The 25,418-nt window shown below is 38.8% G+C and overlaps 1 protein-coding gene across 8 annotated transcripts in view; it reads left to right on the top strand.

The window, feature by feature from the left end:
- Positions 1–25,418, top strand: part of CREM (cAMP responsive element modulator) — a 31,823-nt gene continuing 6,405 nt past the window's right edge. For 2 of the 8 annotated variants that reach the window (XM_030446143.1, XM_030446141.1), the window contains exons 1-6: positions 1–662; positions 4,988–5,111; positions 11,482–11,628; positions 14,914–15,005; positions 15,140–15,285; positions 20,502–20,690. In XM_030446143.1, coding sequence (XP_030302003.1) covers positions 4,992–5,111; positions 11,482–11,628; positions 14,914–15,005; positions 15,140–15,285; positions 20,502–20,690 — 694 coding nt within the window. In that variant the 5' untranslated portion in view covers positions 1–662; positions 4,988–4,991. Of the gene's footprint in view, positions 663–4,986; positions 5,112–11,481; positions 11,629–14,913; positions 15,006–15,139; positions 15,286–20,501; positions 20,691–24,851; positions 24,989–25,418 lie in introns of those variants that run through there. The other 6 variants (XM_030446145.1, XM_030446144.1, XM_030446142.1 and 3 more) reach the window with 5 other exon arrangements.

Below are 25,418 nucleotides of genomic sequence, written 5' to 3'. Positions count from 1 at the left end.
AGGATTCCAGCACCCCCAAGGGGACAACGGGCGGTTTGAGGGGAGCCCCTTCCCTTTAGAAGCGGCTCGGGGGTAAGCGCCAGCCTCGCTCTGCCGAGCGCCAGCGCGGCCCCGCCAACAGCCCTTATCGGTGGATTAAGGAGAGCGGCCGGCACTGCGCCCCTGCTATCGCACACCTCGAGCGCAAACCCGGTCCAGGGAACGGGGCCACCCTCCACCCGGCCGCCGCTGAGGGGCCCCGGCCCGAGCCGAGCCGAACCGAACCGAACCATCTCAGCGCTCGGGACTCTTCCCCGACCCCACACACCCTGCTCGAGGAGCCCGCCGGCCAGCGGCCACCGAGCTGCCCGGCAGAGGGCAGGCTCCCCGCACCCCCCCTCCTCCCGCCCCGCAGCCAATGAGAGGCGCTGCCAGCAGCCCGGCTGCGACGGTTGGACATTCCGCCAGCCGCTGGGCGCCCTGTAGCCAATCGCTGACGGCGGCTGAGCCCCGGCTCCGCCTCCCCCGCGGCCGCTGGGGTTGGGAGTCGCCGCAGACGCCATTTCCTCAGCGCCCCCGCGGCGGCGCGGCTGCATCAGCGCTGACGTGAGATCGACGTGCGGCTCCGCCCGGCCCAATCCCCCCCACCCCCTGTGACGGGGGCATCACGTACAGGGCGGCGGGTGAGTGCGGGAGGGGGCGGGGACACGTGTACGCGCAGCCCGACCCCCTGCGGGCTGGGAGCGGGGGTGCGCAGAGGGCAGCGGCCGGGGCTGCCCGCACGGAGGGGAGGGGAGGGCAAGACAGGGTAGGGTAGGGCAGGGGGGCGCTGTGCCGTTCGGCTCAGCCCCGCCGCCGGGAGCGCGCAGGAGGGGGCGGAGGCGCGTCCCCGCCAGCGTCCGGGAGCGCGCACCGCACAAGGAGGGCCGCGCGCGGTCTACGTGCCGCCCTCCCTGGGCACGGCTCTGCCGAGCGGCTTCCGGAGGTCTCCCCAGCCCGGGAAGCGGGGCGTGCGGAGCCCCCCCCGCGCCGTTACAGCGCGGAGCAGGAGTGCCCGTCGGACCCTGTTGGGCAGCAGCTCGGGCCGTCCCTCCGGAGCGAGGCCTGGGAGGGAGGCAGGCTCGACTGGCCTGTCGGCGGTCCGACGGGGGAGGGGCCGGGGCAGTGTGCCTGCACGCTGCGGTCAGAGGCTCCCGGGACGGCCGGTCTCTGGGGCTTGCGGGGTGCTGCCCTGGCCAGCCGGGGGTACGCTGGCCGAGGGTAGGGGGCTGGCCGGGGCAGACAGGCCCTGGTGCCTTGGGACTTTTTCCCCGAAGCCCGGTAATCCTGACTGATGACATCCTTGCCCGTAAAGCTTTCCGCGCTGGACAGGAAAACGGGTGGGAGAGATCACAGTGGGCTCCTACGTCTCGCTTAAGTCTGCATCCACCAGCGCCATGTCGGCGTCTCGGTGCTGAGTGGAGCAGCGTGTCCTGTAGCAGTTAAACGGTTCCACAGGTACCGACACAGGTACCGCTTACTTGTTCAGGGACTGGTTGGGCTCTTCTAAACGCCACCATGTGCCCTTTTCACAGGAGATTCAGCGCTGTCTTACCCCGATTGAGGTGGCAATGCACTGACTGATGGGGAACATCCGTGTGCTCATAGGTTGGGGGTTGAATTTTTTTTGAGGGCCTTGCTAGATACTCTGGGAGGAAAAGGAGGGGAAGAAAATGAAACACAATAGAGCTTAGGATACATAAGAAACTTAGTATTCTGTTGGTACTGAAAACGAGTTACACTTTCAGATATGTTGCACTGTCACTCATTTTACCTGCCCGAATGCTGTGACCACCCTGCCAGTTGGTGCGCTTCACAAAACAATGTAACAAATCATGCACTTAACACTTGAAAACACAGTGATCTTCTGAAACTGTAGTTTTCATGCTCACTTTGAGGTCATCAATGAATGCAAAATAGATGTCTGTAAATTCACATCCTTGCTTTCTAGTAACTTACCAGTAAATAAAAGCCTTCAAAGAGAGCTGGAGCAAGGGCATAAACATAATTCTTAGCCTCTTATGATTTCCTTTGTAATAACCTACCTTTGTAAACAGTCTTTGATGTATAAATTATTGTTGAAATAAAGAAGTTGTCTTTAAAATGTCTCTGGGTATTTAATTAGACAGTTGCACAATTCCAGTTATGCAAAATACTGTGCCAGTTTGCTTATGCAGTTTAATTTCACCAACAGTCATTAGATATTTGAATTACTATTCAGAAATGTAGTTGTAATACAGAAGTATTTAGGGAGTGTTAAAGGGTTTTTTTGTGCTCTTTATTACAGAGGAACACACCTTGACAAAGATGCTATCCTTGAACTTTTATCCAGGGACAAAAACATAAAATGTTCACACTTTTAGCTGTAGATTACTTCCAGTCTTCTAGGTTGCTGGCAACATTTTTCTTTAGCTGATGCCATCAGTGTTGTCCTATTAGGGATGCTGCTGCTGTCAGCTGAAGAAGCTTTTGATGTTCACTATATGCATTGTCTTAATCAGTGTTTACCTGCAACTGACCTACTGTACCTTAGTCTCAGTGACTAAACACATGCTAATACATATTAAAATGTTACTAGCTAGGTAAACAGTTAAACCTCCTGCCAGATCCTAAAGATTTCTTTGCTATTTTGAAGTAAAAAGAAGGTATTTTTGCCTGCACTAAGCCATTCCCTTCCCCCCCCTTTTTTAACTCAAGGGAATAGATAGTACTTCTCTATTACTTTAAAGATTCAGACCAATATTTAAAATTACCAAGGTGGTAAATAAAACGTAGTAATGAATCATACAATGAAAATAACCCATGCATAAGCAGAACTTAAAACCATATACTTTAAAGCTATATGCTTCGTTTCCTTTAAAATAGGAGGAAGATAATGTAAACTTTAAAGCTATATGTGTACTATTACTGATACACTTTTATAAAGGATTTTAAGTGCTTGGAAAAAGATTTTACGTACTTTGAAATGCAAAGCAAACACGTTAAATTTTGCTTGCAGTGTAGACTGAGTGTGATACATGTGAAAACTTAATTTTAGTAGTTTCTGGGCCTGATTAATTATTGTTCCTTATCACAAGCCATATTACTGGTGTTTTAGAAAGCAAAACAAAACAAAAACCAGTTATGATTTTGCTCTGTATCTTTCTGTGTATACAAGCCTGCATGAAGTAATATGGCCCTGTGCCACTTGTAACTCTGTGGTCTTAAATGACTGCAACTGAACTTCAGCTGCAAATTCAGTAATCCCCTATGTTTATGTCTACTGAAAATTCCTAATGTTATAACATACTTGAATTATGATACTAATGTGCTACATTTTATCTTTAGTCATCTTTTACATTGATATTTTATGCCAAATTAACTAGTATATATTTGAAAATTATGTCTTTTTTTTGGTGTTTTTTTTATAGGCTACAGTTAGGTCTTTATATTTGGATGACATTTTTAGTCAGGTCTCTGTATACAGATGTACTAGAATTGCTGTGTTGTCAAAAAAAAGTGCATTAAGTGTATTTTGCTGTTTTCTAGAGTGACAGTTTCATTTTATGGAAGTCAGATAAAAAGCTAAATAAAAGCAGTATGTGAATTTTCAGATTTTACTCTGTTTTACTAAAAGTTTAAGATAGGCAATAATTTGTGTTCAATGTCAGAATATACACAATTACAGATGGAATATCTATTTAAATTATTTGGTATAGTGTATAAGTCTTAATTATATTTCAATTAAAATATTCTCAAAGATTGTGTAATTTTCTGTAAAATAATGTCACAAAAGGAGTTTGGATTTATATTTAGTTTGACTTAATGTAGTTAACTTTTAAACTGTGGGACTAAATTTGGGAGCCTCAAAGTCAGATGTGTAGCATACTTTCATCTCTGTCTCTTCCATGTCTCACACAGTTTAAGACATGACAAAAAACCACAGTAACTATTAAGCAGTTGAAATAGTTGGAAGTTTGATTTCAGATGGGCTTACCATCCCCTCTTTATAGTAATGGAACACAAGGAAGTGAGATTCATTGCCTCTTAATTCCCACAGCTGTGTCATGTTGAGACCCTTCACAGCCTCAATTCCTTGTGCAGGGTGTAGGCGGGAGCGTGCTCACAGGGCATCCTGCCTGCCTCTGCCTTACCCAGTCCTGTCACTGTTCTGTCTGTAAAATGACCTGTTGCCATGGCAATGTTTGTGACATCACCTGTTCCATATTGCTGCTTCAGTGAAGGGTTTTGTAGGAGAGGGAGGGAGTTGAAGAAAACCCAGCTCTTGTTTCAAAGCATACACCTTCCGTTATGACTAAGTGTGCCAAGTAATATAAAAAAGCAAATGTCAGATAATTGCATTTTTGTATAGCAGATCTATTTGGAAGCTTTCTCTCCAGAGTTTAAACTTACAGCTTAAATTGAGGGTCAGAGACTTGCTTATTCTTCTGTGAAACTTACCTTGCTTTTAAACCTGTAAAATTAAGAAAAATCGTTGTTTGTCTTCAGCCATGAGTAGTTTACAGACCATTCAAGCATAGATCCCACCTGAGGGTCAGTATCTCAAGGTTTAAGAGGGCTGTAGCAGCACATGGCTGCTGGTCAATTGGAGCCTTGTCCAGTGGGAGATGAGACTCAAGGGACCTGCTGCAGGCAGTGCTGATGGGCTGCTCTGGAGCACTGTGCTCCCAGCCCCACCATCGACACTGCACAGGACCCTGGGTCTCTCTGCTTGCTCCCCTCCTGAGAACCATTTCTAGAATGGCCCCTTCTCACAGCTTTCTAAAGTACTTGTTTTAGAGCTCCTGGCTAGATGAATGAATGTTTTATTGTGCAGGAATGAGAAGGAAGGCCTTCAGTTAATCTGATAGTTTTGACAGAAATATCCTTATTTTCCATTAGTTGCCTGTTCAAAATATAAAGTGGCCTGAAGCTGCTCAATATATATCCTTGTACTGCATTATTTAGATGTATATGTACTTACTTTTAGACAGATGACCATGGAAATGGTTGAATCACAAGAGGAGGACAGTGCAGTGGATTCTGTGCTAGAGAGAGATGCTGGTCACCTTCAGCATCAGCCAGGCCGAAGTCATGTTTCCCCAGGATCTGAGGTAAGATGAAATGTGGAAAGATCAGAATAATCAATAAAGTCATATGCAGAACTGCTATGATTTTTAAATTACTAATTTGGGTGGAGTTCTCGTGCTCTCTAAGTCTTGTTATTAAATACAAAAAAGGTTTGTTGAAAGTAACACTTCTAGGGAAATGGGCTTTTCAGACTGATCAGCAGGCACTCTTTATTTATTTATTTATTTATTTCCTCTCTTCCAAGATGATTGTTTGTTATGGAGATAGAAATAGGATCTTGAAGAGGTGAGGTGGCTGCAAGATAAAATACAGCTAAAACCATTCTATCTTGAGGATGGGTTGTATAACAAAAATAATAAAAATAATCATGGTTCTTTCCTAGTTCCAGTTTTTGTACAGAACATCTTTCCTCTTCTTGCAAGTACATTTGCAAATTATGTTTGTTTTGTTCCATCCCTATGCGTGCAATGACAATGTCTGGAGTTCTAAAATGTGCTTTATGTGTTCTGTATGGTAGTTGTAACTGGTTTCTTCTTTAATACTCACTGGATAAAAGTTGGCATAATAATTCTCAAAAATATGCACTGAAACATTCATGCTTGAGAGAAATGGTGTTCTTGCCAGTACTACAATTTATAGCTTCAGGAAGCTCTATAGGCCTTAGAAGGATCTTTAAAAACCCCTTAAAGAAATAAAGGAGCTGAATTTAAAAAAAACATTTTAAGAGAATTTCTTCATCATCAAAAGTTACTCCATAAAATTTGATGCTATGTATTTGGTATGTTAGATAACTGATTTACCTTATTGGTGTATTTTAAGGCTAAATGCAGCTGCTTATTGTCAGGTCTTCAGACACAAAGTAGGCTGCAAAATATTTATGAATGTTTTTGTTACCTATGGCATTTGTTGTGGGTTTGATCCTTGCAACATTGGGAATAGTGTTTGTTTTTTTTCTTCAGAAATGGAGCATGAAACCAAGAATTTTATTTGGCTTGTTCTGTTGATGTAATCCTCTAATCTCTTGCTTCTTTGATAGCTCAGTTCAAATTTTGTGTTTTAACTTCATGGGATTATTTCCATGTAAAATCTGTTGGCTTGTGCCATAGTGTCTGAACAAAATACCTGTGAATTCTGTCACTGTGGACTTTTAAAGTTGATCTAGAGACAAAATGGTCACTGATGCTGTAGGAGGGCTTCTGCCGGATCTCCGAGGAAAACACTTTTAATGCTTAAATGCATTTAATTCTTGAGTACTGTGTGTGAAGGTTCAGCCATACTGGGCATGGGCCTCAGGCTCTTGCACTTAAAACTAATTCTACAGTAACGAAGCCCTTAGTTTTGGAGGCTCAAGATAATACCTAGTTAAGCGTTTACATCGGGGTGGCTCTCCTTTTGGTCAGATGGCCTAGAGGGCCCGCCTGGGACCTGTCAGAACTGCTCTGCGCTCATCGCCGAAGTAGATGTCCCTCTCCTGAGCCTTTCAGAAAGGTGGGGTCGAGGTAATTGTGCCACTGTGCCAAAAACATTGAAGCCGAGAGGTCAGCGGCAGGCAGGGCGGTCACCACCGCCGCCCTGCAGCGGGGACATCACCCGCCGGGCCTGAGGCTGCGGGGAGCCCGCGCCCACCCCCTGGGGCCGTGCGGCTGAACGGCCGCAGCATTTCTGCTGATAAAGCGGCCCCTGACGGAAAGCTTATTGCTGAAGGGCTTTGTTGTGGCAATCCTTTGGCTTAAGATGCAGAGGACTTTCTTATCTTATGTTAGTCCCTGGCAGGCTGTGGAGGTGAGGCGCTTTGTCACGGTGAGGGTTAAAGCCGGACGTTGGGACATTAACCGCTGTGTGAGGCAGGGACCTCGTGTGGGACAGCGTGGGATTGGAAACAGGGTGTTTCTGTGCTGCTGTTCTGGTGTTGGTGTGTTTTGGCTGTTGCAGAAGGGCACAGGTAGCTCCTTATACCTTTTTAGACTCTGAGGAGAGCAGGTAAGAGAAGACATAAAGAAGGCATAAAGAGACTGAAATGGACCTTGTGCAAATGTCCAGTCCTGTCTCCTCAGTTTCTTGCAAATGTTCAGAAATACGAGAAAAGAATTACTTAGTTCTTGCTGAGAGGTAACATGAGTGATCACATGAGTGAAATTAAGGGCTCCTTTTTGGACATATCTGTGAAGTTTGTTTGTTTGTTTGTTTGTTTTTCCTAGCTAAAAATTATTCAACCTTCAGTCAGAACTAAAGCATTTTAATGCTAAGTTTGCAGTTTTCTATGTATTATCAAAGAAACGCAGAATACTTGAGGTTGGTAGGGACCTCTTGAGATCACCTACTCCATCCCCCTATATAAGTAGGGTAAGCCAGAGCAAATTGCCCAGGACCTTGTCCAGTTGGGTTGTGAATATTGGCCAAGGATGGTATAAATATCCTCCCTGGGCACCTGTGCCAGATTTGGACTGTCCTTACAATAAAAATGATGGGGGTTTTTTGTTCATATACAATTTAATGTTTTTTAATTTGCCTGGGTCTTTTGTTTAATTGTTACTTTGGCCAGGGAATGACTAGCAAAATGCTGAGCAATAGAACTGCATAGGAGGTGGGTTCTAAAGAAATATCTACTATTTAGTTTTCCAAAGGTGGACAAAGCATTCAATAAGATGATAATCTCTAGGGGGCAGACATTATGGTGTGCTTAAGCACTCTTAATGTCTCCCCTGTTGGGATGGGGGACAGACATTAAGAATGAGTGGGTTGGAGCACTGCAGTGTGCTGTGGTAGCAGTTCAGTGCTGAAGAGAAATTATTCATTATTAATAGAGAAAAAAAGAGTGGTTTAGTTTCTGTTTTGTTTGTTTTCCTAACTTGTATAAAAGATGTTGTTATATACTCCTGCAGTTTTTTTGTGATGGAAATAAAATAGCTTTCTCTGCAAATGCAAAAATTATTAAATTAGAAAATAGCAAAAATGAGATGCATCTTTAATACATTGAGGCAAAATTGGCAATTTGTCTTTATAGCATTATTTTGAAAGTGAATTAATTAATGTAGAGTAAGATTGTATTTGTGTTAAAATTTCTTGCATACCTCACATTCAGCCAGTAAATGAATTAGTATGGTATTGATCCAGCCACCAAAAGACTTACCTAAGGAAATACTAGTTTGTTAAATTTTGGTGGTTGTCTTTAGAAGTGGTGCTTTAGTGTGCCAAGTCTTTTGCTCTTTTATTAGGTGAATTCAGGATGTGTTTGCCTTTGTTTTCCTTTTCCAGTTCTTTTGCCTTTACTTCTGAAGTCATTGTTGTGTTTAGCATTCTACCAGCAGGGACAGGAGTCAGATAGAGCTGTGTACTGTGTGTCAGCTGTCTCTGATGTATGAGGGACTGAACGCAAACGCAGCCTCCGTTGTACTCCATAGGGAGAAGTTACCTGACCTTGGGTGAAGAGCGTGTGTACATTCACAGTATAACTTGCTCAGATGGAAATGAACCTTGAATGCAGATAACTGATGAGTAGCTTCTTTCTCTGCAAAAATGTGTGTGTCTTAGTATGAAGAAGTTCATGGTTTTTTTTTTTTTTTTTTTTTTTTTTTGCTGGCTACTTTTCTCTCCCCTCTTGGAAGAGAGAGCATCTACTCCAAACAAATTCCATTTGGGTCCATACTGCTATGACAGAATGCATGGTTGATAGTTGTTGAAGCAATTTGACTTGACTGTTGAATACCTATGAGGATCGAACCCAGGAGGACATTACAGTATCACTGCCATTGCCAGGGACACAACCCTTACACTGTTTAACCAGGTGTTTAATAAATTAAGTTTCCTCTCACGCCTTCCTGAGTTGCATCTGTGAATTTTTTAAGTCATAGTGCCCGACAGCCTTTGGAGTAATGATGTTGAGGGTACAATTGCTTATCACTGATGTAAGAAAGTAATTTTTTTGTTAAGTCTGTTGCAGTCAGCATTTATGCAAAAAAACATCAAAAGGTTATTGTGGTTAACATGGGAATATTCGATTGGAAAGCAAGGCAAAGGGAAATGTGAATTGAAATGGGTTTAATAATTTCAACTATTTATAAAAGAGATGCAGATTATGAAGTTGGAAATTTTTTTTTCACTTTATAGAAAACAAACATTTTAAAGTTCAGATATTTGTGGAAACCCAACAAAGAGTGATCAAATAAAACTGAGCTATTTAAAATAGATAAAAATGAACAAATAACTTTAGGCTTGATCCAATTTCAAAATACTGCCATTTCCTCTTCCCATAACACTACTCCTCCATTTAATCTCTTATTTTGAATGATTTGAGACAAAACAGTTTCTCCTGTGATACTGTAAACTTTAGTATGTTTAAAAGAGTGTTAGCTGAGTGGTTTTTCTTTTGCCCTTGTGTGGAACACTCATCGAGGAGCTTTAAATGAATGTAGTGTTTCTTAATCTTGAGTACTGGGTTACTTCCTGATCATATGTGCTTAATCCATTGTGTACTGAAAACAAACTCATAAACTGTTCACCTCCTACTGTTTTGTGGGTGTTGTACTCAAAGTTTTTTCCGATACGCAGAGTATTATATCAGATTGAAGCTCTCACAAACGTAGCAGTAAATTAAGAGGTATGGTTAAATTGCTTTTGTATTGTAAACATTTCAATTGCTCTATGCTTTCCTTGAAGCTTGGGTTTAGGGTGGTACCAGCTTGGACACAAAATCATACTTTTCAGATCTTTGTGACTTTCTAAATCTCATTCTCAAATAGCTATTTCTAGCTGTTTATGAATGACTTCTGGTAATATTACTATTTGTTCTATAGATTGAGAAGAAGTTTTGTGTGTTCTATTCACATGCTGCCATTTAATGCCATTTAAGGAATTATTCCACTTTGGGGTTAGGAGTGCCCTCAATTGTTCTGTTTCCTGAAAAGTGGTTCAGTTTCCTATACCAATTATATAATTACATAGTGAATCTTGACAAGATCCTGCCTGTTTCCTAGAAGCATTGTTTCTTTAAGACAGTTTGAGCCAACAGCTGGTCTTTTTGATAGCAGTGCATCTTCATTGTACTTGAAATTTTTCTCTTGCCTTAAAAAAGGAATATTTCCCAGACAAACAATGGCTTGTGGATCAGGAAAGAAAGCTTCTTTAATATCTGGAATTCAAAAAACCTTTGCTGTGCATACAGATAATTACAAAAGTTTGTTTTTTGTTTTTTTTGTTTTTTTTGTTTGTTTGTTTGTTTGTTTTTTTGTTTTTTTTTTTCACCTTTATTGCTTATACCAGGTACCCATTGGGCCTGAGAACCAAGCTAGGAAGGGAATAACACCAGAATTATATATATGAGTTTAGGCTTATTCTTGTACACATAGAATATAGAAATAAGATTTTTTCAATGCATCTTGCTTTGCGACATGTATCTCCTTATCATATGATTTATGTTTCACAGAACTTGATACTGATTCTAGAGTTTCCTCTTTGCTGCAATGTTTTTTTTTTTTTGCAATTTTTTTTGCAATTAATAATAGCATAAATATTGGACTATTTCTTAGTTCATAGGTGTTTAGCTGTTTTTAATGTGCTAATCCTCAGTACTAATGGTGGAGAGCCAAGGGCTCAAGAAAGTTGTGTGTGCTCTAAAAATCTCATCAGAAAAAGAGATCAGATTATTCCTAGGCAGGACTTTATTTGCTTTACTAGTCTTCAAGAAGATATGGGTGTTCTTTATTTTTGTTTTTGTATCAAAGCACCAATACACTCCAACTGTTTTTCTTCATGTATAAATATATATATTAGGATTTATTGAACTGAAACAGTTTACATCTATTAACATCTATTGCTTTGTTTAACAGTTATTTGGTTTTGCTATGTGAAAAGTGCATGTCTCCAGACATCTATCTGAAAAATAAAATTCTTGTTTAACAAACAAAAGAAAGCCAAAGCAGTTTGGATTTTTTTCCTTTTTTTTTCTTACTAAGAACATTCTGCCCTTTATGTTTTTGCAGCAACATATTGCTTCAGTTAATACTGATATCTTTTATTGCATTTCTTGAGGTTCTTCCTAACCTTAATTCTAGCAATAGCAGATTTAATGTGGGAGAGCATAGGATTTTGTTGGGCTTTTTTTATTGAAAAGAAAACTAGAACTCTGGGGAAAAGAAAAAAAAAACGGAAGAGAAAAAGAAGAGGAAGAACCATTTGTATTTTGATAGGGAAATAGTTTTAAGCTTTCTGTACTCTTCAGAAAGATACACACAACTTTTGTTTGTGGAACTAGTTTATTTCTGTGTGTGATAATTACACACATTTAAATTATTTTAGGTATGGAATCAAAACTACTTTCTTTCAATATCACTTCTAAAAGCATTTGCTGACATCTCAAAGCATGTTACTTAAACATTATGATTGTAATTTTTGCAGGTTTCTGTAGCTGCATCAAGTGCTGGAAGAGGATCTCCAGCTGTAAATCTAGTGCAGTTGCCTTCTGGTCAAACTGTTCATGTCCAGGGTGTCATTCAAGCCACACAGCCCTCAGTCATTCAGTCACCACACATGCAAGCTGTTCAGGTCAGCTCTTTTATTATTTTGCTTTCATTAATATTTGGTGCCTCATGAGTCTTACCCCCAACCCCATCTTCAGTTTCTCTTCATTTGTACCAGTGCTGCAAGATTTAATCATATGATGCTTAAAACAAGGAGGGGGGGAAGGGAGATGGCAAACTGCCAGCCAGCAGCAACTCTATGAAGTATTGTGTAGTGATTACTTAATCTTCCTGTTTATCCTTTAAGAAATTGTGTATCAGAACCTTGAGCTCACACACCTGTAAATTTGTGCAAGAAATAATGTGGCCTTACTTTAGTATATCTAGAAGTTTTCTGGTTTGTTAAGTTCTCTGGGCATGTTTCTAATGACACTATGAATTCATAAATTTACAAGTATCTCATACTGTATTTTTAGAGAGCATCTGGTTGTAATGGAAGCAAACATATTGTAGTCAACTGATTCCTTGTTGCTTTTTGGAGGGCCCTGTTAGAGCATCTGGTATTGCCTTTTGTGAGAATGGATATGTGAAGACCAAAAATATGGGCAGCCTCTAAAAACCCCATATTTATTTGGCAAATCTTCACATATGTAAAGTTGCTGATGTTACAAAACAGGGATCAGTGCAACATGCTTACAAGTTTTGAGAGGTTTGAAATAGTGAAAAAGATTAGAGAGAATGAACTTGCAGTGTTTTGAAAATGAGTTGGCATGCCATTGGTATTTTTCTTGTAGTGAGGAATGCCTTTGCTCTGCTTTTCCTAAAATGTGATTGTGAAATGTCAACTGAATTGCTTTTTGCAAATTGAATTGATATCTCTGGTAAGATAGACTACATACCTGTATTGTGTTAACTGGTTTATCTGCAGTCATCACAGTGTGTTAGGAAAAAGACATGCTCGTCAGTCTTGAGAAGCCATCTTCAATTTTGAGACATCTTAGTTGCTTTCAAGTATAATAAATAAAAATGTTTACGAAAATATTATTTAACTCAGAGATTATAGAAAAATAATAAAACCATGTCCAGATATTTCCTTTTAAGCAGTAGGTATAAATGATGGGAGCTGGTAAGGTTTTGAAATTCTAGATCACTACTGAAATAGATGCAGTAGATGTCCAGACACTTAGGTTTAGTCAAACTTGAAGTCAAATCAGAGTATTCAAAATAAATATGTCAAAAATGTTATTTTAATTCTAAAATGGAAATTTAATTTCTGTCATTTAACAGGGTAAATTTTATCGGAGAAGCATATTACAGTCATGCTTAGCTTCTGTCACTGCTTTTCTTCAAGTCAGTCTAGTCAGGACATAACATGCCAAAATAGAGGACGTGCTCCAAAGCTCAGGAAGAAGAATTTATCTGGAATCTCTTGGCAGCTGTTTCTTTTCAGAGAGTCGACTACTTGTATTGAGTACAATCTGGCAGTTTTCCCTTTCCCAAATGAGTAGAGTCAGGAAAGCTGTATCCTGATTAATATTGACCAGTTAGTTCCAGGGTTTTGCTTTGTTTTCTTTTGAGTGTGCGAATGGCTAATACATTGACTCTACAAGAAGGGCTTGAAGATGCTGTAAAAGACTTGACTACAGAGGTTGTTCAGCTCTTCTGTGATCCTCTTAAGTACTTTATCCAGCCACCTGGCATTTTCCCAGGATCATTTTGCTTTAACTCGATATCCTGTCTCTAGACAGTAAGGAACTTGGGAAATGCTATTGGTTTACTGTGATTTTTATTTTTATTTATTTTAAAGTATGCTGAAGGTTGATGTTAAACCTTTCCCTCCAACACCTGCAGCCTTAAAACCTAAAAGTGTTAAATTATTTTTTTGTAATACTGTTGATTTGGGGATGAAAAAAAATGTTTATCTATATCATGTTTTTTACCTGTTATGTGACTATTGTTTTATTTGAGGGAAGGTTTGAAGTTCAGACTGTTATTTGACTGTTCTACTTCTCTATTACTTGCTATTTGATTCCCTGAACTGTAGTATATGAGGGATTGGCAGACTAACATGAAATTAAATTTTTTCAAATGCAGAGCAATGTAGTGAAGTTGAATTTTGAATGAGTTCTGGGAAAAAATTAGAATGTTTTCCATGGGTTAGCACTGAGAATGTTATTGTTTGCTATTAGAACAGGCTGAAATGCTAAATTGATTTGTCTTGGTGAAAATTAGAACTTAGGAAATTTCTTGAAGAAAATGTCTTCTTCCACATGAAAATTCTCAAAGCATCTTGTGATTTCCTTATCTGCCTCCCTAAGTGCAACTCTTCCTGACTTCTTCAGTCTTCACAAACTAGGAGTGCCTTTTGTCAGCACTTAGTGGAATTGGAAGATTTAAGAGCACTAAATTCTTGTTTTCCTGCTGCTCTGCCTGGGACAAATAGTTCAGGGGGTTTCCCCCCTTGGCAAATGAGAGTGCTTTTTTGAGATACCATACCCAGGCTCTCAGCTGTGTAATATTATCTAAAATTTGAACCTTCTAGTCACTGAATTAACGTTTGTTCAGCGTTAGTTTAACACAGTGTTTAGTCTGAAACAGTGCAGGTGTAGCTGAATGAATGATCAAAAAGATCATTTCCCCCACAAATATTCCAAAACAACAGTCCAAGTAACTAAAGTAAATAGTATGGTTTACTTGCTCAGTAATCACTCAGTTCTGTGTAATGAGATGGTTGCTGGTAAAGATGGTGATTCATCTCCAGGTCTTAATGTTGGCTTGAGTAATTTTAAGAGAACCAGAACCTGTGAAAATACTGTTAGTAAAGGTCTGAGAGAAAGTGACATTGTAGACTTGTCAGAGGTTTCCAAAACTCATGCAGTATTGCTAAGCAGTGTATTTGTATTAATGTATATGTTTTGGTAAATGTAATAAATTTGTATATTTAAATAAGCTTATTTTCTAAATACCTTTGGTATGTTTCTGAAGAGGCATATGTATTGTATACTGTTTTTAAGGTTCATTATTGCAGTATTCTGTATTTCAAATACTTAATTTCCTTTTAAAAGCTAAATAAATTGTATAATATTTTTTTATTTAAATAAATCTTCTGTCTTCACTACTTTTTCAAGGTGTCATTCACAAAAAAGTAACTTTATTTTGCTTGTTTTCCTTTTCAAATGGAAGTTGTCATCTAAGTGGTTATGTGTTGCTAACATAATTTGTGATTTACTTCATAAAAAGAAGTGCAAGATCACATGATTAGTGATAAATTAGTGTATAAACATGGAAGGTATTTTTTAAAAAAATTTTTACTCTGTTGCTCTCTGCTTTTTTAATGAAGTTATGAATTTCAGAAACTTTACTGTTACAGGTAGCATCAATTGCAGATGAATCTGCAGAATCAGAAGGGATAATTGATTCTCAAAAACGTAGGGAAATACTTTCAAGACGGCCTTCCTACAGGTAAGACCTTTTTATTTTGGTCATGCTGTTTGTTATAGGCAGCGTAAATACAACAAAAGTGTTTGATAAAAGCTGACTTTGTTTTGATGGATGTAGAATTTCAAATATATCTAATTATTTCCATCCTTTTCTAGAAAAATTCTGAATGAACTCTCATCAGATGTTCCTGCAGTACCAAAGATTGAAGAAGAAGATAAATCGGAAGATGAAGGATCACCTTCTGGAATTTCTCCAATGGTCATGCCAGCCAGCCTGTATCATGCTAACACAGGGCAATACAGTATGTTTACAAAGATACTATGTGGTGTTCAGAGTAGAGTGTTTCTAAATAATTTCAATTTTTACACTTAATATATCCTGATGTGGTCATTATAGACTTTTAGTCTATTTCTTGCAGTGTTTATTGGTTGTTACATTTAGTCCCTTTAGAACTCCAGTGCATTAAAAATGTGGAGGTGAGGCTTAGGTGAAATGAAAAATACTGTGATGTGATTATGTATTCGTGCTATTCATTACACAAAATATCAATTAGTGATTTAGATTTTTTTTTAAGTCTAACTAAGGCTGTAGTATGAAATTACTTCTTGATTTTGAATTTTCTTGCTTGAAACAGCTGTGTTTCTTCCCTTCTGTTTTCAAGTGTAAACCCTTTAGCTGCAAAATTAACCTAACCTGTGGTCTCCATTATTTGTTATTTCATACAAAAACAACTTAATAGTTAGATTCACAGTCCTGTTCTACAGATTTACTTCCTTTAAATTCCTACATTTATGTTAAAAATGTTGCATAACTCATTCCCCATGGCTTCTTTTCACTTAATCGTATATCATTTAAGCAATAGCTTTCTAATAACTTTTTTCATTTATGTATTGGATAAAACTTCTGCAGGTTTGGGGTATTGATGGTTGGTTGGTTGTTTTTTCATGTATAGACACACTGACATGGAGCTATTTTTCCTTTGACATAATGACAGGAAAATTGTAAAAGAAATGTTATGGGGGTTTTTTTCCCTGAAAGAAGAGAGCAGAAGTCCATTGAAATATTAAAATGGCATATAAAAGAGGATAGAATGGCTCTCTAGCTGTGTTCTAGTCACCCTTAGATTTTTTCAGTTTACTTGCATAAGTTTTTGATTTCTGCAAGTAAGGGAATTATTAACTCTGAGAAAGCAGAATTTCCTATCATCTATTCCTTCAGCATAGAAATAATTTTACTTGCTCTCCTAAGCTGATTTTGTTACCCTTTCTGTAAGGTATAGGTATAAATAAATGTCTGCTTCATGGTGTCCAGCATTGTAAGTGCTCTTTTCTGTGGATTTGTGAGCATGCTAAATGACCTTACCTAGTACAGAATCTGGCAGATACCCTCAACTGAATGAAATTATTATCTTTTATTTTTTTAATTACGTAGACTCTCCTGATCCTGGCTTAGAAACTTGAAAAATTTCGTCTTCCTGGAAATGATTTTGCTTACCCAGTTAACTAATTCATTAATTTGATACTATTTTTTTTTTAAGTCAAATTTTTTAAATTAAAACATTGCACATCTTTTGCTGCTGTGAAATTCATGCGTTCTCTCTTAATTCTTGTTAGGGAAAATTATATCAAAATCTTTCTTAGGATGCTGGTCATTAACCTCAAAGTTGTTGCTTGCCAGAACATTAGACTGCAAGTTGAATCCAAGTGTTAGCAAGGATGGTTTCATCCTTGATCTTGTAGTAAAGGGTGTCTTAATTTGGAATTTACTAAAGAGAACTTGACTGTTGACTTCTAGTCTTGATACATTCAAGGCATAGATCTGCAGTATTGCTGAGCAGCTGTCCTGTTGGCTGCCTGTGATCCTCAAGAACTCCTGCCAGTTAAAACTGGGAACACAGTGGGAATGCAGCATCTCCTGTTTCATTTCAGTCTGGATATGATGCAGAGGGTCGCTACATATGTCTGCTTTATCTTTATGTCTCCTGTCAATAACTCTTCTGTTTATCATTCTGAGTACTCCTCTTTTCTTGGTCAGCATTGGCTGTGTGGATTCTCTTGTGCAGGCATCCAGCAGTTTTTTCATTAAACTTGTACAGTGTCCATGGCAATGGAGAACTGGTCTTGCAGTGTCACTACAGCCATCTGCATTGTGCCCTGGTTTAGAACAGATACACTGTGTTACTACATTTGCTGATTCTCTATTTTCCGTGGTGTTCTATCTGTTCCTGCACAGAAAAGGCAGTTTAGCTGAAAAGATAATTTTTACTGGTGTCTGGATGTCTGGGATGACAATTTTTGGAAGAATTGGATAAGTAAATGTTTCTGACAAAGAAATATATTTTTTTATTAGCAGCAGCAATTGCTCTTTGCTTTATTTTCATGAGCCAGAATGGTATGTTGCCATGGTTTCCAAACATCTTTTTCCTTAGAGCTTCTTGTCTTTGGCTTATGGAAGCATACAGGCTTGTAGGCATGACCAGCTAGATAAAATGTTTTTCTCAGTTACCCCCATCAACATGGGTGTTATCTTCCTATAAGTGGAATTGATAGTTTTGTGTAATGTAGTGTCTTGTGTACAAGCATTGTAGCCTGATCTGACTACACACCTACTCTGTTGGCTGTAGTTCTGTCATGTTAGTTATTGAATACTGGGGAAAAAATTATTTGCATCACCTCCGGTAGTGGTCTAATGGCTCAAGAGCTGTTTGTTCAGTTGTAGGATATGTATCAACTACTGTGTCATTCCCTGCCCCCTTTGCCAACTTGTGAATATTGTGATGTTCTGAAACTATGCATGGGAAATGAAAATTACAATGTTTTTTGTCACCTCTTTGTGTTGCTTGCTGTCTAGGACAGGTTTTTAACAGTTGGAGAATTGAGACATCTTTTGGGAAAGACCAACTTTAGTTGCTTTTCCCATTTTTGGAAGGGAAGGAAAGATCTGATTTTTCTGGTTTAGAGCTGTTGATTATACTCAGAAAATGGTATTAATATAAAATATTCAATTCTAGCTAGGTCAGAAGATACCACTCACATCCACCTGTATTATGTACAACTCCAGCAACTGTCCTGTACCCTTCACAGAAGCCCAGATTTCCAGTATAGTTCCAGAACAACAAAGGTCTGTGTGGTAGCTGAGATCAGGGTGGGGACAGTGTGGTGTTCTGGTAATAAGCAGGAATCAGCCCTTTAAGATTTACTAGAGTTAATTCAGTTTCATGTAGAAAGTACTGGATTGTGAGTTGAACGAATACTTGCAGGACAGCTGTGACATAATTGTTTACCCAGGCTCACTGTGGAGCCAATAATTTTGTGTTATTACATGCTGATGTTTTACTGCTCAGGAACCCAGACTGACTTTTTTGTGTGATAAGGATAGGGTGGTGTGGGCATACCACTCAGTGCTAACTCTGTGAGAGGCAGAAGTATGTTACTTCCTTGGGAGGCAGAGGGGACAAACCATGCTGGGAAGCTCACATGGTGTGAGGTACCTCCTCTTGTTCTGGATTTCCTGAAGAATAAAGGAGAAAATTACTTATTTTGATTGCTTGTCTCTTCCACTGTCCCCCAAAATGGGGTACTTTCTGCTTAGGAGTCCAGACTGGTTGGTTGTTTTTTGGGTTTTTTTTTTTGTGTGTGTGTGTGTGTATGTTGCTTTTTTGTTTTGTTTTGTTATGTTTTTGGTTTTTGTTTTGTTTCTTTTGGTTTTTTTCCTACAATTCTTTATTTAGGAGTCTGTGTCCAGGACCCAGCTAGTTCCTACATTTAATGTTCCCTATTCTGAGGGTAGAACTGGAGGCCCATGCTGGACCCTGCTCCAGTGTTGCACATAAGTCTCAGTGCTTCGTTCAACATGAGAGGAGCTCCTCATTATCCCCTGAAGCTGATTAAGCTGCTGTGATTTGGCTGTGTTTTGGTAGATAACTCGATTACACACTTTAAAAATCATCTGGGCTTCTAGTAGATAGTTACTGTTGTCTAACTGACTAGTAACAGTTTACTAATCAGCTTTTAGTATTTCAGTGTTCTTTGAGGTGTTATTATCTGATGTTGGCCTTTCAAGGTCATAGAATCACAGAATGACATGTTGGAAGGGACTTCAGGGATTATCTGGTCCAACCTTAAGAGGACAGAGATAACCTACTGTTGTCAAGACAGAACATTTGAGATCAGCTATCTTCAAAGCTTACACAAGTGTCTAACAAATCATGTGCTCAGATAACCAAAGCTGAACCTTCAAGGATCTAATTAAATACTGTCAAACTGACTGTGAAAGCAGTCCTGAATCTGTACTCACATGTGACATTTGTGCCATGTCAGATCACTTTAAATACACTGGCAATTTTTGTAGGTTACATGACTTTGGAGGGACAAAGGAGTTTATTACCACTTGGGATCTGTATTCTCATCTAAAAGTTTCAGGAGTATTTTAATTAAAAGAAACATGGATTTAATGGGTGGACCACTTGATGGATAAAGATTTGGCTGGATGGTCACACTCGAAGAGTTGTGGTCAACAGCTCAATATCTGAGTGGAGATTTAGGTTGGATATTAGGAAAAAATACCTCAGTGTGAGTGTGGTGAGACAGTGGACCAGGTTTGCCCAGGGAAGTTGTGGCTGCCCCCTCCCTGGAAGTGTTCAAGGCTGGGTTGGATGGAGCTTGGAGCAACTTGGTCTAGTGGGAGGTTTCCATGCATAGGGCAGGGGGGCTGGAACAAGGTGATCTTTTAAGGTCCCTTCCATCCCAAACTACTTTGTGCTTCTATCATATTTCTTCATTTAAGAAAGACACCGCCAATTTTATAAGGAATATGTAACTAGTAACTTCTATAGGGAATTTGATTTTTGTCTAAATATAAATTTTGGTGATCAACACAGTATGATTTTTTCTAATGGGGAAAATATACTTTTATTTTCATATTGTTTTACATCGGGAAAACTTTGTTCTGTGTCTCTTTTTACCTAAGTATTGGACTTTGTACAGCTTTGTACAACTTGAAAACCACTGTTGGGCTAGACTTTCTTTCCTACTAAGGAAAGGATTGTGTCAGAAGACTTCCTTTTCCTTTTTCTAAAATAGCCTTGTTTTTGTTTTGTGGGAGTCAATAAACACAGCTTTTAATTATTTTTAAAATAACTAACATTAATATTTAAAATAACAATGATTCTCTGTGACTAGGAGCTTTTATTTTTTCTTTTCTCTTGTATTAAAACTACTTTAGAAGAGCTAGTATTTCTGGAAGTATGGAGATAAAACATGGAACAATGCTTTTTATCTGTTATACACATAACGTACTATAGAAAAGGCTTTATATTTGTGGAAATCAGTATTAACATTCTTTAAGTTTTATTGTGTAATTGATCTTCAAGTAAAGAGAGGACAATATGTCCTATCAAACAAAATTTGATTTTAAAATTCATTCATTTTAAGTTCATTTTAAAATGGGAGGTGTGTGTTTTAACATGTGCTTTATCTCTTTCTATTGCCTAACTTTCTTTTTTTTCTTTATGTTTAGTTACTATAACTCAAGGTGGTGCAATCCAGATTTCTAATCCAGCTTCTGATGGTGCCCATGGACTACAGGCATTAAGAATGACAAATTCAGGAACTCCTCAGCCAGGTGCTACCATTGTGCAATATGCAGGACAATCGCCTGATGGCACACAACAATTTTTTGTTCCTGGAAGCCAAGTTGTTGTTCAAGGTATGTTTTATTACTCTAGTAATAATTTTTTTTTACAGTAAAAAAAAATCTTAAAAGGATTTTTATTTTGTGTTGACATTTTTACACTATTAAATATTTGTACGTAACAAGGTGAAAGTCTTAGGATGAGACTCGGTTTCTTTGCTCAGTAAAACAGCTACTTCTTTTGATTTTAAAAAAAAGTTATGAGGAGCAAATAACATACAGAAACACTTTTTGCTTTGAATATTTGTCCAGACTTTGAGAGATATGTTTAGTTGCAGTAAAAGTGCTGTTACAGATGGAAATGAGATGCCGAGACTGCATTTAATTTAAGATATATGAAATTAATTTCACTAACTAATAAAAAACATCTGCTGAAGTTCTTTGGATCTGTTTAGGGCAGAATTTTCTTACAACTTCTGATTATTGTAGTTATTAGAAAAGAGCTCCTTTACTGAGGCTAGTATTCTCACAAAAGAACACTTTGAGGTGCTATAAAATGCACAGTGATTAGTGAATTCTTGAACCTTACTGTAGTTTTGGGCTTGTTTGTTTTTTTTTTTCTACTGTTCCCAGCATTTAGGAAATGCTGACGAAGACTGAGAAGCAATAGGTGTCTTGGCTTCTTATTGATAGTAGGGAAGGTAGGGTTGGGATTTGTGTTAACTGGTGAAAACCTTTGAAAATGATGAAGAGATTTCAGTATGGAGACACTAAATTGATGGCCCCCATGAAGGATACAGAGAATTTCTTTTCCCTGTTTCAGTGAAGTCCAGGTTGAGATGCCTTTTTTTTTTTTCCTGATATGGATGTTTGAAATAAGCTCTATCTTTAAGTGGCTGTGTCTCTCCCATTGCTGTGAAGGAAGCCTTGGATGTAAATAACACTAATAGGTTGCAGATAACTGAACTTGTTGAGACAATGCTAAATAATTATACCAAATTTGAATCTTTCCATTGCTGCTGGTTCATTCTTTGCTGAAATATGTTGTCTTTCCAAGACTTTTCAAAAGCATTTAAAGTAAGCTCTAAGACTGAAAAACCCTAAGCCAAATGTTAGCTTTCTTCATGCAGAGTGCTGTCGCAGCTTCCCTAAATATTATTATGAACACACTCATAGCAAGGCCTTAAGACACAAATGTGGCTGTCCCCAAAACCAATCTCACTCTGCTAGTGCATGTTCACTGAGTATGGGTTGAGTATGTTCTCTATACACGTGTACACTTGCTTAAATTAGAGGGCTTCTTCAGGTTGACTGTAGTATTTTTTTACTTTGTGTGTATTGCTTTGATTGTTCAAAGCTTTATTGGTGAAGGTGTGGAGCGCAGAGAGAGTAGCTCCTCAGATTCTTCCTAAGACCTCCCCAGTCTGTGAAGAAGCATGAAACTTAATAGTTTTATCCAGCAGCATTTCAGTCCTTGGGAACTGCATTTGCTTGCCCTTCTTTACAGATTCTTCATTACAGAGTTGTCTTCTGATGAGGCTGTCCTCTAACCTCCCTGCTCAGTCTCAGTGATGGGCTCAGCTCCTTCATGGTATAGCCCATAAGTGTCTTGCCTGTGATTAAAACTAAAAATGGATCCAGAGACAGTTGCTATATCTGCTCTATCTTGTTTCTGGAAGCCTCTGTCTACTTTTAATTAAATTGATTAATTTTCTGTTTGCGCTCAAAGAAGTTGACTGCTTGAAATTCTCTTATTTCTGTGGCCCAGATAAAGTCCAGTGTTTAGGGATGCTTATAGCTATTGACATAGAAGAAAAATGCTACATAACATATACAGGAAAATATAAAGGGAATAGAAAGTGAGCATGAACCTGGAGATGATGAGAATATTAAAGGTTTCAAGTTATTATATATGCTAATGATACCAGAAAATCATAAATCTTTAATTAAAAAAAATAGCGTATAAAAAAAACTATGAAAGCACCTATGTTTACAGCAATACAGATCTTCAAGAAACCTGAGTTATTCAGGATGGAGTGAAACAATGAAATAATTTGAATATACAAATTGCTAATATGTTCTTGCTACAGGTCATCTTGCCTGTGCTAGAAAGTCTGTAGGAATATAGTTAATTAACATTTATAATTTACATACATTTTGCAGTTAACCATTCACCTAATATCATGATAGCACAGTTTATAATAGGAAAGCAAGATTCTGCTTAGTAATCTTTACACTTACGTGTAGTTTTAGAATGCTTTTGAGTAAATAGCATACATACCTTATTATATTACACCTCGAGTGCTGTGTCCAGTTCTGGGCCCCTCAATTTAAGAAGGATGTAGAGGTCCTGGAACAGGTCCAAAGGAGGGCAACCAGGCTGGTGAAGGGACTCGAGCACAGGCCCTATGAGGAGAGGCTGAGAGAGCTGGGGCTGTTCAGCCTGAAGAAGAGGAGGCTCAGGGAAGACCTCATTGCTGTCTACAACTACCTGAAAGGAGGCTGTAGCGAGGTGGGAACTGGACTCTTTTCACAGACGACCTTCAACAAGACAAGAGGACACAGTCTTAAGTTGTGCCAGGGGAGGTTTAGGTTAGATATTAGAAAGAATTTCTTCACGGAGAGGGTGATTAGGCTATGGAATGGACTGCCCGGTGAGGTGGTAGATTCTCCGTCCCTGGAGACATTTAAAAAAAGACTGGATGTGGCACTCAGTGCCATGGTCTAGCAACTGCTCCGGTGGGTCAAGGGTTGGACTAGATGATCTCTGAGGTCCCTTCCAACCCGGCTAATTCTATGATTCTATGATTCTATGATAATCATAGAAGTGAAAGAAAGAGAGAAAGAAGGGAAGAATGGAGGAAAGAAAGTACCAAATATTGGTGCTAGGGCAGAAAAGATCTCTTTCAGCATTTTTCAGATAGCAGATGTGTTTATATTTTTTCTAAAGTATTTGTTGATGAATCTCATGTTATAATGGATGTCATCACGTAAACCCTGTGCTTGATATTTTCTGGTAACCTGAGATGGGGGAAAGGATTAGTAAAAAAGCATCAAAGGGCATTTAATTTGCTACAAATTTATATACATAGGCAAAATAAAAGGCAGTTCTGATGGTCTGACAGTTTCCTAATGAAGGTTTGGGTTTTTTGCTAGCTGAAGTAAAAAGAAAGTGTTTAATTATTAGTGAAAATCAATGTAGAAAAGTATCAAAAACTCATTCTGTTGGGATCTATGTGGCTTTTCATAATATGGTCAGTGATACTTGAGGTCTGTGGCTTGAATTTCTTGTGTGCTTCAGTTCTGATCTTCTGCTCATGACCCTGAAGTGGTCCTGTAATCACAAGGTGCTCCTTTTTGTCATTGCTGCTTCTATTATTGCTGTTCTTGGCATGGTTTCTAAGCTGATGAATTACCAGTCTTAATTTATTTATTACAGACAAAGAAGTTTGCTCTGCCCTACATACAGACCAGTGGCTGACTGGTCTGATAGTGATTTCATTTGGAATTATATAAATAAAGAGTAATTCCATTAGAACTGAGTGTTTTTATTTTATTTTAATTTATTTTATTATTATTTTTTTTAAACTAAATAAACCAGTTCTCTTGAACTTATTTTGAACAAAAAGGGACTGAAGGGAGAGGTAGCCCTTATCCAGAGTTGCTGTTCTGGCTATTACAGCATGTGAAATCTTTAGGCTGACTTACTTTGAAGCTTTCTTCAATCTTCTCTGAATCTTGTAACTGAAATTAAATGAGTGGATTGGGAGTCCCCCAACTCTGTTCCCCCCTGCCCCCCCAAAGGAGCTTTAGCCTTTCGTTTTCCTATTTGTTATAACTTGTTAAGCTTTCCTGTTTTGCATGTCTGTCTGACAGGAGTTCTCTGCCTTTTTTTCAGAAAAACTTCTCCAATCAAAACAATTGAATGTCATTTTCAGCTCCCTATTTTCTATCCAATCGTGACTTTATCCTGATTAATTTGTGAATTCTAGAGCCACATTTTCGTGTCTGTCAGTCAGTGCTGTGAATTTTCAGGTCTTGCTTTACAGTCAGCTTTGTGCCGAGTGCTTTCTGTAGCTTTATGAATAATTCAGGGGAAAAGAACAAAGGCTAGGTTTATAGAAATATGTAAGAGGAAGAAAAAGGGTTTACTGGAAACAGAATTCTTTGGGCTGCAGATTCAGTGAGCTGTTCCAGTGACAGAGCATATTAATGACAGTGGTAAGCAAGTGAGGTCACTGTGATGTCAGTGCTCTTGCTTGTAATCCTGCACATGCTTGCTAGTTTGGAGCAGTTCATGCTGAGCTCTGGTAGAGGAACAGGAGAATCGTGTATGCAGAAACTGATCATGGCTGTAACAGGAGATGAAACAGGTACAAATTTTGTTAGTCTTCTACATTGTATTTTTGGATGTCTAAACAGTGCTTAGTTGGTATTTGTGACATTTTCTTCTGAACCTGTTGCCGTAACTCCTTTGTCTTTCAAATCTCGTACAAATAGCTTCTGGTTATATCTAATCAGTGTAGGCTTTCAGGGCATTTTTAACAGCTTCATTTTGGGGGAAAATAAAATACTGTTGGTGCATGAGTTCTTGCAGAGATTGATTTAGAGAGTTACAGTAATCTTTACTGTTCAATGCAGGATTTTGCTGAAAAATCCACCACTCTTCTTTTAAATCATTTTTTATTGTGGAGATTGTAATGCATGTTACTATGTTTATAATCTTTTTCTTATTTTGTAGAAATGACACTGCTCTTTTGTTTGGCAGTGAACAGTTTGGTTTTGAGATTTAAATAAGCTTAA

The sequence above is a fragment of the Calypte anna genome, chromosome 2 (genome assembly GCF_003957555.1).
Source record: "Calypte anna isolate BGI_N300 chromosome 2, bCalAnn1_v1.p, whole genome shotgun sequence".
Taxonomy (NCBI): domain Eukaryota; kingdom Metazoa; phylum Chordata; class Aves; order Apodiformes; family Trochilidae; genus Calypte; species Calypte anna.
This window is presented reverse-complemented; position numbering and strand designations above follow the sequence as displayed.